At 36.6% G+C, this 15000-nt stretch overlaps 1 protein-coding gene across 14 annotated transcripts in view; it reads right to left on the bottom strand.

Moving 5' to 3' along the window:
* Positions 1-7019: 7019 nt before the first annotated feature.
* Positions 7020-15000, bottom strand: part of sas (stranded at second) — a 176566-nt gene continuing 168585 nt past the window's right edge. For 5 of the 14 annotated variants that reach the window (XM_070137608.1, XM_070137600.1, XM_070137602.1 and 2 more), the window contains 8 exons: positions 13903-14007; positions 13221-13347; positions 12817-13010; positions 12348-12517; positions 11978-12146; positions 11425-11757; positions 10524-10726; positions 7020-9033 (listed from right to left, as the gene is read on the bottom strand). In XM_070137608.1, the coding sequence (XP_069993709.1) occupies positions 8965-9033; positions 10524-10726; positions 11425-11757; positions 11978-12146; positions 12348-12517; positions 12817-13010; positions 13221-13347; positions 13903-14007 (1370 nt within the window). In that variant the 3' untranslated portion in view covers positions 7020-8964. The remainder of the gene's footprint in view (positions 9034-10523; positions 10727-11424; positions 11758-11977; positions 12147-12347; positions 12518-12816; positions 13011-13220; positions 13348-13902; positions 14008-15000) is intronic. The other 9 variants (XM_070137604.1, XM_070137606.1, XM_070137611.1 and 6 more) reach the window with 3 other exon arrangements.

Genomic DNA, 15000 nt, shown 5'->3' with positions numbered 1-15000 from the left:
CTAATTAATTAAGAAAGAATCGTCTTCATTCCCAACCTATCAATTCCAAACTAATTATAACCCCTAATTAATTACTAAAGAATCATCTTCATTCCCAACCTATCAATTCCAAACTAATTATAACCCCTAATTAATTAAGAAAGAATCGTCTTCATTCCCAACCTATCAATTCCAAACTAATTATAACCCCTAATTAATTACTAAAGAATCATCTTCATTCCCAACCTATCGATTCCAAACTAATTATAACCCCTAATTAATTACCAAAGAATCATCTTCATTCCCAACCTGTCGATTCCAAACTAATTATAACCCCTAATTAATTACCAAAGAATCATCTTCATTCCCAACCTGTCGATTCCAAACTAATTATAACCCCTAATTAATTACTAAAGAATCATCTTCATTCCCAACCTATCAATTCCAAACTAATTATAACCCCTAATTAATTACTAAAGAATCATCTTCATTCCCAACCTATCAATTCCAAACTAATTATAACCCCTAATTAATTAAGAAAGAATCGTCTTCATTCCCAACCTATCGATTCCAAACTAATTATAACCCCTAATTAATTACCAAAGAATCATCTTCATTCCCAACCTGTCGATTCCAAACTAATTATAACCCCTAATTAATTACTAAAGAATCATCTTCATTCCCAACCTATCGATTTCGAACTAATTATAACCCCTAATTAATTAAGAAAGAATCGTCTTCATTCCCAACCTATCAATTCCAAACTAATTATAACCCCTAATTAATTAAGAAAGAATCGTCTTCATTCCCAACCTATCGATTTCGAACTAATTATAACCCCTAATTAATTAAGAAAGAATCGTCTTCATTCCCAACCTATCAATTCCAAACTAATTATAACCCCTAATTAATTAAGAAAGAATCGTCTTCATTCCCAACCTATCAATTCCAAACTAATTATAACCCCTAATTAATTAAGAAAGAATCGTCTTCATTCCCAACCTATCGATTTCGAACTAATTATAACCCCTAATTAATTAAGAAAGAATCGTCTTCATTCCCAACCTATCAATTCCAAACTAATTATAACCCCTAATTAATTACTAAAGAATCATCTTCATTCCCAACCTATCAATTCCAAACTAATTATAACCCCTAATTAATTAAGAAAGAATCCAAACTAATTATAACCCCTAATTAATTACCTAAGAATCATCTTCATTCCCAACCTATCGATTCCAAACTAATTATAACCCCTAATTAATTACTAAAGAATCATCTTCATTCCCAACCTATCGATTCCAAACTAATTATAACCCCTAATTAATTAAGAAAGAATCATCTTCATTCCCAACCTATCAATTCCAAACTAATTATAACCCCTAATTAATTACAAAAGAATCGTCTTCATTCCCAACCTATCGATTCCAAACTAATTATAACCCCTAATTAATTACCAGAGAATCATCTTCATTCCCAACCTATCGATTCCAAACTAATTATAACCCCTAATTAATTACTAAAGAATCATCTTCATTCCCAACCTATCGATTCCAAACTAATTATAACCCCTAATTAATTACTAAAGAATCATCTTCATTCCCAACCTATCGATTCCAAACTAATTATAACCCCTAATTAATTAAGAAAGAATCATCTTCATTCCCAACCTATCGATTCCAAACTAATTATAACCCCTAATTAATTAAGAAAGAATCATCTTCATTCCCAACCTATCGATTCCAAACTAATTATAACCCCTAATTAATTACTAAAGAATCATCTTCATTCCCAACCTATCAATTCCAAACTAATTATAACCCCTAATTAATTAAGAAAGAATCGTCTTCATTCCCAACCTATCGATTCCAAACTAATTATAACCCCTAATTAATTACCAGAGAATCATCTTCATTCCCAACCTATCGATTCCAAACTAATTATAACCCCTAATTAATTACTAAAGAATCATCTTCATTCCCAACCTATCGATTCCAAACTAATTATAACCCCTAATTAATTACTAAAGAATCATCTTCATTCCCAACCTATCGATTCCAGACTAATTATAACCCCTAATTAATTACTAAAGAATCATCTTCATTCCCAACCTATCGATTCCAAACTAATTATAACCCCTAATTAATTACTAAAGAATCATCTTCATTCCCAACCTATCGATTCCAAACTAATTATAACCCCTAACCTGTTAATTACCAAAGATTCATCTTCATTCCCAACCTGTCGATTCCGAACTAATTATAACCCCTAATTAATTACTAAAGAATCATCTTCATTCCCAACCTATCGATTCCAAACTAATTATAACCCCTAACCTGTTAATTACCAAAGATTCATCTTCATTCCCAACCTGTCGATTCCGAACTAATTATAACCCCTAATTAATTACTAAAGAATCATCTTCATTCCCAACCTATCGATTCCAAACTAATTATAACCCCTAACCTGTTAATTACCAAAGATTCATCTTCATTCCCAACCTGTCGATTCCGAACTAATTATAACCCCTAATTAATTACTAAAGAATCATCTTCATTCCCAACCTATCGATTCCAAACTAATTATAACCCCTAATTAATTACCAAAGAATCATCTTCATTCCCAACCTATCGATTCCAAACTAATTATAACCCCTAATTAATTACTAAAGAATCATCTTCATTCCCAACCTATCGATTTCGAACTAATTATAACCCCTAATTAATTACTAAAGAATCATCTTCATTCCCAACCTATCGATTCCAAACTAATTATAACCCCTAATTAATTACTAAAGAATCATCTTCATTCCCAACCTATCGATTCCAAACTAATTATAACCCCTAATTAATTACCAAAGAATCATCTTCATTCCCAACCTATCGATTCCAAACTAATTATAACCCCTAATTAATTACCAAAGAATCATCTTCATTCCCAACCTATCGATTCCAAACTAATTATAACCCCTAATTAATTACCAAAGAATCATCTTCATTCCCAACCCATCGATTCCAAACTAATTATAACCCGTAATTAATTACCAAAGAATCATCTTCATTCCCAACCCATCGATTCCAAACTAATTATAACCCCTAATTAATTACTAAAGAATCATCTTCATTCCCAACCTATCGATTCCAAACTAATTATAACCCCTAATTAATTACCAAAGAATCATCTTCATTCCCAACCCATCGATTCCAAACTAATTATAACCCCTAATTAATTACCAAAGAATCATCTTCATTCCCAACCCATCGATTCCAAACTAATTATAACCCCTAATTAATTACTAAAGAATCATCTTCATTCCCAACCTATCGATTCCAAACTAATTATAACCCCTAATTAATTACCAAAGAATCATCTTCATTCCCAACCCATCGATTCCAAACTAATTATAACCCCTAATTAATTACTAAAGAATCATCTTCATTCCCAACCTATCGATTCCAAACTAATTATAACCCCTAATTAATTACTAAAGAATCATCTTCATTCCCAACCTATCGATTCCAAACTAATTATAACCCCTAATTAATTACCAAAGAATCATCTTCATTCCCAACCTATCGATTCCAAACTAATTATAACCCCTAATTAATTACGAAAGAATCATCTTCATTCCCAACCCATCGATTCCAAACTAATTATAACCCCTAATTAATTACCAAAGAATCATCTTCATTCCCAACCCATCGATTCCAAACTAATTATAACCCCTAATTAATTACCTAAGAATCATCTTCATTCCCAACCTATCGATTCCAAACTAATTATAACCCCTAATTAATTACTAAAGAATCATCTTCATTCCCAACCCATCGATTCCGAACTAATTATAACCCCTAATTAATTACCATCATCTCCATTCCCAACCTATCGATTCCAAACTAATTATAACCCCTAATTAATTACTAAAGAATCATCTTCATTCCCAACCTATCGATTCCAAACTAATTATAACCCCTAATTAATTAAGAAAGAATCATCTTCATTCCCAACCTATCGATTCCAAACTAATTATAACCCCTAATTAATTACTAAAGAATCATCTTCATTCCCAACCTATCGATTCCAAACTAATTATAACCCCTAATTAATTACTAAAGAATCATCTTCATTCCCAACCTATCGATTCCAAACTAATTATAACCCCTAATTAATTACCAAAGAATCATCTTCATTCCCAACCTATCGATTCCAAACTAATTATAACCCCTAATTAATTACCAGAGAATCATCTTCATTCCCAACCTATCGATTCCAAACTAATTATAACCCCTAATTAATTAAGAAAGAATCATCTTCATTCCCAACCTGTCGATTCCAAACTAATTATAACCCCTAATTAATTACCAAAGAATCATCTTCATTCCCAACCTATCGATTCCAAACTAATTATAACCCCTAATTAATTAAGAAAGAATCATCTTCATTCCCAACCTATCGATTCCAAACTAATTATAACCCCTAATTAATTACCAAAGAATTATCTTCATCCCCAACCTATCGATTCCAAACTAATTATAACCCCTAATTAATTACTAAAGAATCATCTTCATTCCCAACCTATCGATTCCAGACTAATTATAACCCCTAATTAATTAAGAAAGAATTATCTTCATTCCCAACCTATCGATTCCAAACTAATTATAACCCCTAATTAATTAAGAAAGAATTATCTTCATTCCCAACCTATCGATTCCAAACTAATTATAACCCCTAATTAATTACTAAAGAATCATCTTCATCCCCAACCTATCGATTCCAAACTAATTATAACCCCTAATTAATTAAGAAAGAATTATCTTCATTCCCAACCTATCGATTCCAAACTAATTATAACCCCTAATTAATTACTAAAGAATCATCTTCTTTCCCAACCTATCGATTCCAAACTAATTATAACCCCTAATTAATTACTAAAGAATCATCTTCTTTCCCAACCTATCGATTTCAAACTAATTATAACCCCTAATTAATTACTAAAGAATCATCTTCATTCCCAACCTATCGATTCCAAACTAATTATAACCCCTAATTAATTACTAAAGAATCATCTTCATTCCCAACCTATCGATTCCAAACTAATTATAACCCCTAATTAATTACTAAAGAATCATCTTCATTCCCAACCTATCGATTCCAAACTAATTATAACCCCTAATTAATTACTAAAGAATCGTCTTCATTCCCAACCTATCGATTCCAAACTAATTATAACCCCTAATTAATTACTAAAGAATCATCTTCATTCCCAACCTATCGATTCCAAACTAATTATAACCCCTAATTAATTACTAAAGAATCATCTTCATTCCCAACCTATCGATTCCAAACTAATTATAACCCCTAATTAATTACCAAAGAATCATCTTCATTCCCAACCTATCGATTCCAAACTAATTATAACCCCTAATTAATTAAGAAAGAATCATCTTCATTCCCAACCTATCGATTCCAAACTAATTATAACCCCTAATTAATTACTAAAGAATCATCTTCATTCCCAACCTATCGATTCCAAACTAATTATAACCCCTAATTAATTACTAAAGAATCTTCATTCCCAACCTATCGATTTCAAACTAATTATAACCCCTAATTAATTACTAAAGAATCATCTTCATTCCCAACCTATCGATTCCAAACTAATTATAACCCCTAATTAATTACTAAAGAATCATCTTCATTCCCAACCTATCGATTCCAAACTAATTATAACCCCTAATTAATTACTAAAGAATCATCTTCATTCCCAACCTATCGATTCCAAACTAATTATAACCCCTAATTAATTACTAAAGAATCATCTTCATTCCCAACCTATCGATTCCAAACTAATTATAACCCCTAATTAATTACTAAAGAATCATCTTCATTCCCAACCTATCGATTCCAAACTAATTATAACCCCTAATTAATTACTAAAGAATCATCTTCATTCCCAACCTATCGATTCCAAACTAATTATAACCCCTAATTAATTACCAAAGAATCATCTTCATTCCCAACCTATCGATTCCAAACTAATTATAACCCCTAATTAATTACCAAAGAATCATCTTCATTCCCAACCTATCGATTCCAAACTAATTATAACCCCTAATTAATTACCAAAGAATCATCTTCATTCCCAACCTATCGATTCCAAACTAATTATAACCCCTAATTAATTACCAAAGAATCATCTTCATTCCCAACCTATCGATTCCAAACTAATTATAACCCCTAATTAATTACCAAAGAATCATCTTCATTCCCAACCTATCGATTCCAAACTAATTATAACCCCTAATTAATTACCAAAGAATCATCTTCATTCCCAACCTATCGATTCCAAACTAATTATAACCCCTAATTAATTACCAAAGAATCATCTTCATTCCCAACCTATCGATTCCAAACTAATTATAACCCCTAATTAATTACCAAAGAATCATCTTCATTCCCAACCTATCGATTCCAAACTAATTATAACCCCTAATTAATTACTAAAGAATCATCTTCATTCCCAACCTATCGATTCCAAACTAATTATAACCCCTAATTAATTACTAAAGAATCATCTTCATTCCCAACCTATCGATTCCAAACTAATTATAACCCCTAATTAATTACTAAAGAATCATCTTCATTCCCAACCTATCGATTCCAAACTAATTATAACCCCTAATTAATTACCAAAGAATCATCTTCATTCCCAACCTATCGATTCCAAACTAATTATAACCCCTAATTAATTACTAAAGAATCATCTTCATTCCCAACCTATCGATTCCAAACTAATTATAACTCCTAACCTATTAATTACCAAAGAATAATCTTCAGTAACCTGTCAATTATCATATGATTATCCTCAACATCCTATTACCTGTCATCAATTCTCAGCAAATTTCCATATTTCCACAAATAATCAAAAACAATATAAAATCCTTTGATGCTTTGCCTATTCTGGCCTTACAAAATGTCTCTTAGTTCCCACATAAACAATAGCGTTTACAGCACAAAGAAAGGATAAGTGAAAGACGAAATATCTTAAAAGTAATTTAATGTGCATACACGCACAGGATTTTTACACTTAAATCTGTACACAGAGGCTGCACCCATGTTAACATATCAACCTGAATTTATCTTTTAACAGACAAACAATCAGTAATTACATGAATGAAAATTACATCAGAACAAATTGCAGTTAAAACAGGAGCAGTACATCATTCGAGGTAATAAAAATAATTTATTGCTATAACTGTACATAAAACACTTGAATTTTCATATTTTTTTCATATGATTTAAAAGTTAAATTCTTTTATATGATGTACTGATACATTATGCATTTTTCATGTATAAAAAAAATATTGGTTTCTTTAACAGCATCCTAAAAGAGCACTCGAGTGGAGTTTTCAAATGTAATACTGATATTTCTTTTCAGTATTACACATGAACATTTTTTTCTATTTTCATTGGAACTTTAATCTGTGTATGAACGTACAAAAATACAAATACAGTTCACGGCAATTACTCTATATTACTTGAATATTATGATCATCATCATTAAAAAAACTTACTCTATATTAGGCAATTTTACACAATTCTTATCACATATATCAAAGTAGGACTTCTCATAACAGGGAGAAAATTAGTACCAAACTTGTAAGGACCTGCCAAGTGCATCTATATTCATAAACATCACTAAGTCACGTTTATAAACCCCGTCTATGCCAACTTCAGTATTCAGCCCACCTTGGGGATATCTTTCAAAATAAAATCTAAGCAAAGTTAATGTATAGTTCATGCATATTTTTCAAAGCCTCTCTTTACATACTGCAGTAATAAAAGAATATCCTTTTGCACTGAAACGTCTCCAGTGAACGAAATACTCAAGCATAAAGAGGGGACACTTATGGCAGGCTTTACAAGTCTAAGTACATGAGACTTGGAAAGGGGAGTCCAGCATCACACATTTTATCCTCGTGGACTTCTTGTCTGTTACCTAATATGAAGTTTTAATATATTGCCAACATCTCTCTAAGATTTTTGCTTCAATTTTCCGCCAAAATTCATGAGGGTTGGAAAGACACATAGCTAATGGTTTTGTATTAGAGTATTAGAGAAAAATACTTTGCGACGTAAACAAATGGGAACTTACAGCACACCTCTCGTGAATTTTGAAGAAAAATTGTAACCTTTTTAGTGAAAAACGAGAGAAAACAATATTGTAGTTAAATCCATACATGATAACAGGTGTCTCATTGTACAATTTTCTTAAGTGATAGTGTACAATAATGGCACAATTAAGTACAGTATTTTTTTTTTGTTAAAAAGGCACAACCTAATTATTCACAAAGCACCAGTACTCTGTGTTATTATGTTCCATCTCTGAGGGAAATATAAATACCTACAGTATAAATAGAAAAAAATCCAACTGAGAGAAGCAGAAGTTAGTATTAAGCAATTATTTATCATTACAATACCATAAACAAACAAGAGACAGAATAAGAAGAAAATGTTTCTGGGGGAAAAAAAGCAATGGCTGGTGCACTTTATGTTACACTAAAACCTAAACTGGCACCTACTGTATCTAACTGATTAATCACCTGAGTAAATTACATACATTTTATGCCTAAAACCATCGCCAAATCAGACAAAATAAGGAAGACCATTTTATATTTACTTATTTTGTTTCTCCGGTGATATAACCACAGTCGGTTTCGTAGAGCCACAAGGTTCTCCTCCAAACAATTATTTACACGTGTAACAGTGATCGAAGATTTATACACTATCACTGGGATACTGGGCATCCTTCAAAGACCTTGCCTTCGAAATGCCGTAACTTTCCACATATATAAAAAAGAGACATATCTAACAAAAAAATCAAGGAAATAAAAGTAGCTAATAAAAAAAACACATACACAAAAAGAGGAGAGAAAAAAAAGAGTTAAAAGATGCAAGGTTTAGCACCCGGTCGTGAGCAAACGCCTAAGGTTCATCCATGTGTGTGGCTCCGTTCCCGCTGCCCTTTATGCCGTTCATCTCCATGTCGTAGGTCTGAAACGAAGGGAAGAAAGTGGCCTTTAGAATGAGTGGTCTTTAAGCAGGAGCCGATTTCTCGTCTTCCTTCTGTACAAATCCGTGGTGAGAGCGGTGGTCGTGTTTGTGAATGTCTTATTGTTTATGTATGTTTATAAATATTTGCAAAAGTCTTGGCTCTTCGATACCAAGTATGAAGATGTACTATACTGAACTGAAAGTCTTTAGTTTCTGTACATCTGGCTAGACTTTACTTTATGGAGAAAAAACAAAAATCTATTTTATTTTGTCCATAAAAAAATACGAATAAACTTTTATCAACGACTCCATTCTCAACATAAACATTTTTTAAACTGTATTAACAGAGATGGTCCAATTTTTTTGTTAAAGGAATATTATTTTTAGTATTGTATTTAAATTTAATTTAAGTGAATATATTCATTTTATAGGTGTAAGCATTCCTTTACTTTATAAATATTTTAATTAGTCGTTTAAAGTTTATATCATCGTATCATCACATTTATTGTTCAAGCAAAAATGTGCAACCTTTTTGCAAGCTACTTATGAATCCATGTAAGTAACTCTCAACTGTTATTTTGTAGTACAAATTCTATGTTCATGCTTTTATTAATTTAATAAAATAAAGGATTTCAAATTACAAATTGGATCAGGTAAGTCTATTAAAATAACTTTTGAATTCTATAATTAGCTTCAAATCAGTTACTAAATACTGGAAGATTAATTCACATCTACAGCTACAGAAAATAACTAAGATACAGTGAGCACTACAATAAATTTAGCCAAAGGCGTTTTCTCTCGTTTTGCTGTTGAATATGCAATGAAGCTGGACAACATTGCAGGCTTTACCAGTGCACATTTTATAAAGCGTAAAGCAAAGCTACTCTTTACGGTCTGGTGGTGTGAAGGCATGAAGTCACGCCTAATTGTGTGTGTGTGTGTATAGCCTATTTACATTTCGAAAAGCTTGTACTGACCCTAATTTGCTTGCATTGACCCTCACAATCACACACATGCGCGCGCAAGCACACGTACACGCACGCGCGCACACGCATTCACTCGCACTCACTCGCACACGTACACGTACACGTACACGGACGCAAACGCACTCACACTCACATGCACACCGCACGCACGCACGCACGCACGCACGCACGCACGCACGCACGCACGCACACACACACACACACACACACACACACACTCTCTCTCTCTCTCTCTCTCTCTCTCTACAATAAGCACAACTAAACCCATTTTTAAAAATGTACATTAGACTACATTTTTACCTCCCTCTTTAGACGTACAAAAATCTACATTTCCACACAGGCTCCACCCCAAGATTTTCCCAATCTAAGCTCACAACAACAACCAACCCTCGACAACTCCCTCGACGACAGCTACAAGCCCCCCCCCCCCCCAAAAAAAAAACCCTTCTCAAAAAACGCCTTAAGAGATATTAATACGGAAGCAGAGTTAGTCGGCATACTTACATTGTCCCCTACCTTGTATGACGGGTTGTCATACGCGGCGTTGCTTCTCGAGGAGTTGATGTGGGCCTTGGCGTGGCTCTGCTTCCTCAGGAGGATCACCAGCAGGCCGAGGAAGCCCACGCACGCGATGGCAGCTATGATGGCCACGGCGACCAGGGCGGCGTAGTACCCGTCCTTCTGCCCGTCGGCCTGCGTCGAGGGGTCTGCAGGGGCGTCGGGAGGGGAGGGGGGGAGGGAAGGGTGTGATGAATTAAGAGATGGTGGTATTTTGGTATTGTGGTATGAATATAAGATTGGTATTTTTGTATTCTGGTATGAATATGAGATTGGTATTGTGGTATTGTGGTATGAATATGAGATTGGTGTTTTGGTATTGTGGTATGAATGAGATTGGTATTGTGGTATTGTGGTATGAATATGAGATTGGTGTTTTGGTATTGTGGTATGAATTTGAGATGGTGGTATTTTGGTATTGTGGTATGAATTTGAGATTGGTGTTTTGGTATTGTGGTATGAATATGAGATTGGTATTTTTGTATTGTGGTATGAATTTGAGATTTTGGTATTGTGGTATGAGTTTAAGACGGTGGTATTTTGTTCTAGTTTGGGTGTTAGATGACCTGTAGATTTATGGACGCTTTCGTAGCTTTATTCCTCGATGTCATAGATGATTGGATTTTTTTTTTGTCTTTCTTTCGATCTTATGGAATTAAACGCTAATTTTGGAAAATCTAGGGAAATATAAACCTCAACAACATAAGAAAGACAAAAAATAACTGCAAATAACAGGCCTCGTCTCAACACAAACTTCAACATTCCAACAAGTGAAAAAAAACACAAACACACACACAAACAAAACAAAAAATAAACAAGACATCCTCATCCAGCTAAAGTGACCTACCAACTTCACTCTTCTCCGGCTTGGGGAGCTCGCCAGCCTTCGTGGTAATGGCGATCACGTTACTCTTCTTCTTCCGTCCGTTGGAGAGGTAAGCCTCCAGCCACACCTTGTACTCGACGTCGGGCTTCAGGTCGCTGAGGAAGATCTTCTTCTCGTGGCCCGTCTTCGGGATCTTGAACGTCTGGGCGTCCACTCGTTCGTCCTCGCGCACGTACACTGCCCTGAAGACGTTGACGTACTTCTCCTCTGGGTCTGGCACGCCCGAGTAGTACAGTTCGGCGGTCTGGGATGAGACCTTGCCGGGGCGAACCTCGATCTCGAATTCGTAAGGATCTGTAAAAAAGGAATTGACTCAAAAACGCATTTCCCTGGTAAAGACTTCGTGGAAATGATATTCTCTCCTTTCTATAACCACGAGAGGCAATAAGTCACACGGACATACTTTACAATGAGGCAAAATATACTTATGGGAGCCACGTTAAATTAAAAAAAAACAATTCACCGAGAAAAATGCATCTATGGACCAGACACATAGACACAAATATCCCCATACCTTCTTCAGGCAGTGTCATGAAGGTGATGGGCTGAGTGTTGGAGACCTGTGTGGTCTGGTCCTCGCGAGTGAAGAATACCAGGTCGACTGTGTAGTTGGTTCCTGGCTGCAGGTCACGCAGTTCCATCTGGTTGCTGTCACGGTGGAGCAGCGGGCTAATATTAGGGATCTGCAACAAAGAAAAAAAATAGCATTACACTATCTGTGAGAGAGGAAAAAAATAGCATTAAACTATCTGAGAGAGAGGAAAAAAATATATATCCAAAACAAAATCCCCATCAATTCCCGAAGTTGAAAAAAAAGTGAAATCAAATTGAATTCCGTCATGAATATACTACACTGATGCTACACGGCATCGATATTAACACACCAGTTTGTCTTTCTCGGCATATTTGACTTGCACGCCATCGATGTACTGCAGTTCGTAGGCATTGAAGCGTCTCCATGATATCTTGGCGGTTGTCTTAGACACTTCCGTGGCGTAGAGCTCGGCGTTCACATCCAGACGGGGTAGAGGAGTCGTGGTAGAGGGCGTGGTGGCTGATGTGCAGATATGATAGATGGAGATAAGTTTGTGACATTCAGAAGGGTTATTCTGATAAGGTGGCTAGTAGTTACACGTATAAAGTTTGCCGTCTTCAATGCTTTGTTGGAAATATATGTATATGTGGAGTATGCAGCATTAATGACCTTTATCTTTGCGTCTTTCATCATAAAAATGATTTCCAATAAAGTCAATAAATAAATAAAGAAACAATATCGATCGATAAATAAATGAACGAACCAACAAATAAAATAATGAACACAAAATCCACCAAACCAAGACGAAACCCAATCACCTTCAGCCATTGTCATGTACGTAAACATCGGAGACGTGACTGGCTGGGCCCCCTGGACATTCAACACGACCTGCATGGCATAGGAGGTGTCGGGTTCCAGGCTGGTCATGACGTGGTTCCACTGCGAGTGGTTGATGATCGTCCCCATGGGTACCAGGATCTCTTGCTTCCATGTCTCTGGGTCTGCGTTAGCTCTGAAATGATCAATATCCCTTCAACGAGTCCATTCAAGCTAACAGATTCGCGTGAATACACCCAGAATCATGCTTTACAAACCATTCATACCCAATAACATACCCAAACAACGACCCCCCCCCCCAAATCCCACACATAAGCGCTTAAAAACATACTCAAAAAGCTCGTATGACCAAAAGACCAAAAAAGAGGGAAAGGAGAACACATACACGGGATCGCTGGTGAACCTGACAAGAAGTTCTCCTGGCAGACCCTTGTACACTGGCGGCGTGTCGAAGGAGATCTGAGCTGTTCTTGCATCCAGGGCCTGAACAACGGGTTCCGCAATGCTGTTCTCTGTGGAAGGAGCGATGAGAAGTGTCACTGGCTATCACATGTCAGAACAGAAGACTGATATGTGTAATTGAATCCGGATATCTACTTTTTTTTCTTTATTAGGAAAATCACAATTGTTATTGATAAAACAATTGAGTAACTAATGACTCGTGATTTATGAGAAAATGAAAAAAAAAATGGTTACCTCAATAATAAGTAAATCGGGAAGGATTTAAGATTAGTTAAGAGTTACTGACTTTATTTCTGCTTGATAATAGGGCTGAAGTTTACTGAAATTAGGGTTTTATTTTATAGTAGTAGTATGATGTTAACAACCATAATATTCCGTTAGTAGAAATAATAGACAGTCAACAACAAAAAAGTTATTACAATACACAAAACAAAACAAAAAATTAGTGCACAGAAAAGAAAGAAAGAGAGAAAAACGAAAAAAAAACAAAAAAAAACATAAAAAAGACAAAGAGACAGTCTCACAAGCCATGAGTTAATAGCCCCAAAAAAAAACAACAACAACAACAACACGACGGCGTAACGAACACGCACGCACGCACGCACCTGCACCAAAGTGGGGGGGTGAGGGGGGGCCGATGGGCACGAAGCCGGAGGTGGGGGTGCCATTCAGGATTGAGATCGGCGGGAGGGGGAACACAGCCGACACACCTACAAACACCACGTGCGTGTTATTTTGGTTGGTGGGTGGGTCTTGAGGGGCGGGGCTTGTGAGGGGGGAGGGGGAGGGGGCGGGGCTTGTGAGGGGGAGGGTGGAGAGGAGCGGGCCTTGTGAGAGGGAGGGGGGCGGGGCTTGTGAGGGGGGGAGGGATGGGGCGTATGGGAGGGGGGGGGGCGAGGCTTGTGAGGGGGGGAGGGGGAGGGGAGCGGGGCTTGTGAGGGGGAAGGGGGAAGGGGCTTGTGAGGGGGAGAAGGGGAGCGGGACTTGTGAGAGGCAGGGGGCGGGACGTTTAGGATGGGGGAGGGGGCGGGGCTTGTGAGGGGGAGGGGCGTTCAGGAGGGTCAGGGAGAGAGTGGTGGAGTTAGGAAGAAGAGACTTAGGAGGAGATAGTAAAGGAGAAAGGGGAAGGAAGTGAGAAGGGATGAACAAGTGAAGCAGTAGAGGACAGAGGAGAGAGAAAAGAAGGAAGAAGAAAGAGAAGATAGAAAAGAATGGAGAAGGGAGAGAGGACAGAAAATAGAAGGGAGAAGAGAGAGAGGAGGCGTGAAGAGAGAGAAGTGGGAAATTGAATAGAAAGGAGAAAATGAAATAAAAAGAAAGGAGACGAGAGGCGACAGAAGAAAACAAAGAGGAGAGACGGGAGAATTGAAAAGAGATAAAAAAGAAAGGAGAGAAGTGACAAGATAAGGTAGAAAAAATGGGCGAAGAAAGGAAGGAAAGAAATTACGGAAAAAAGGGAAAAGAGAACGATTGGGGGGGTGCGGGCGGAAGGAGGAAAGGAGGGAGGGGGGGGGGGGAGACGGAAGGAGGAAAGGAGGGAAGGGGGGGGGGGAGAGGGAAGGAGGAAAGGAGGGAGGGAGAGGGAAGGAGGAAAGGAGGGAGGGAGAGGGAAGGGGGAAAGGAGGGAGGGAGAGGGAAGGAGGAAAGGAGGGAGGGAGAGGGAAGGACGGAGGGAGAGGGAAGGAGGAAAGGAGGCAGGGAGA

This window comes from Penaeus vannamei, chromosome 23 (assembly GCF_042767895.1).
Source record: "Penaeus vannamei isolate JL-2024 chromosome 23, ASM4276789v1, whole genome shotgun sequence".
In the NCBI taxonomy this organism is placed as follows: domain Eukaryota; kingdom Metazoa; phylum Arthropoda; class Malacostraca; order Decapoda; family Penaeidae; genus Penaeus; species Penaeus vannamei.
This window is presented reverse-complemented; position numbering and strand designations above follow the sequence as displayed.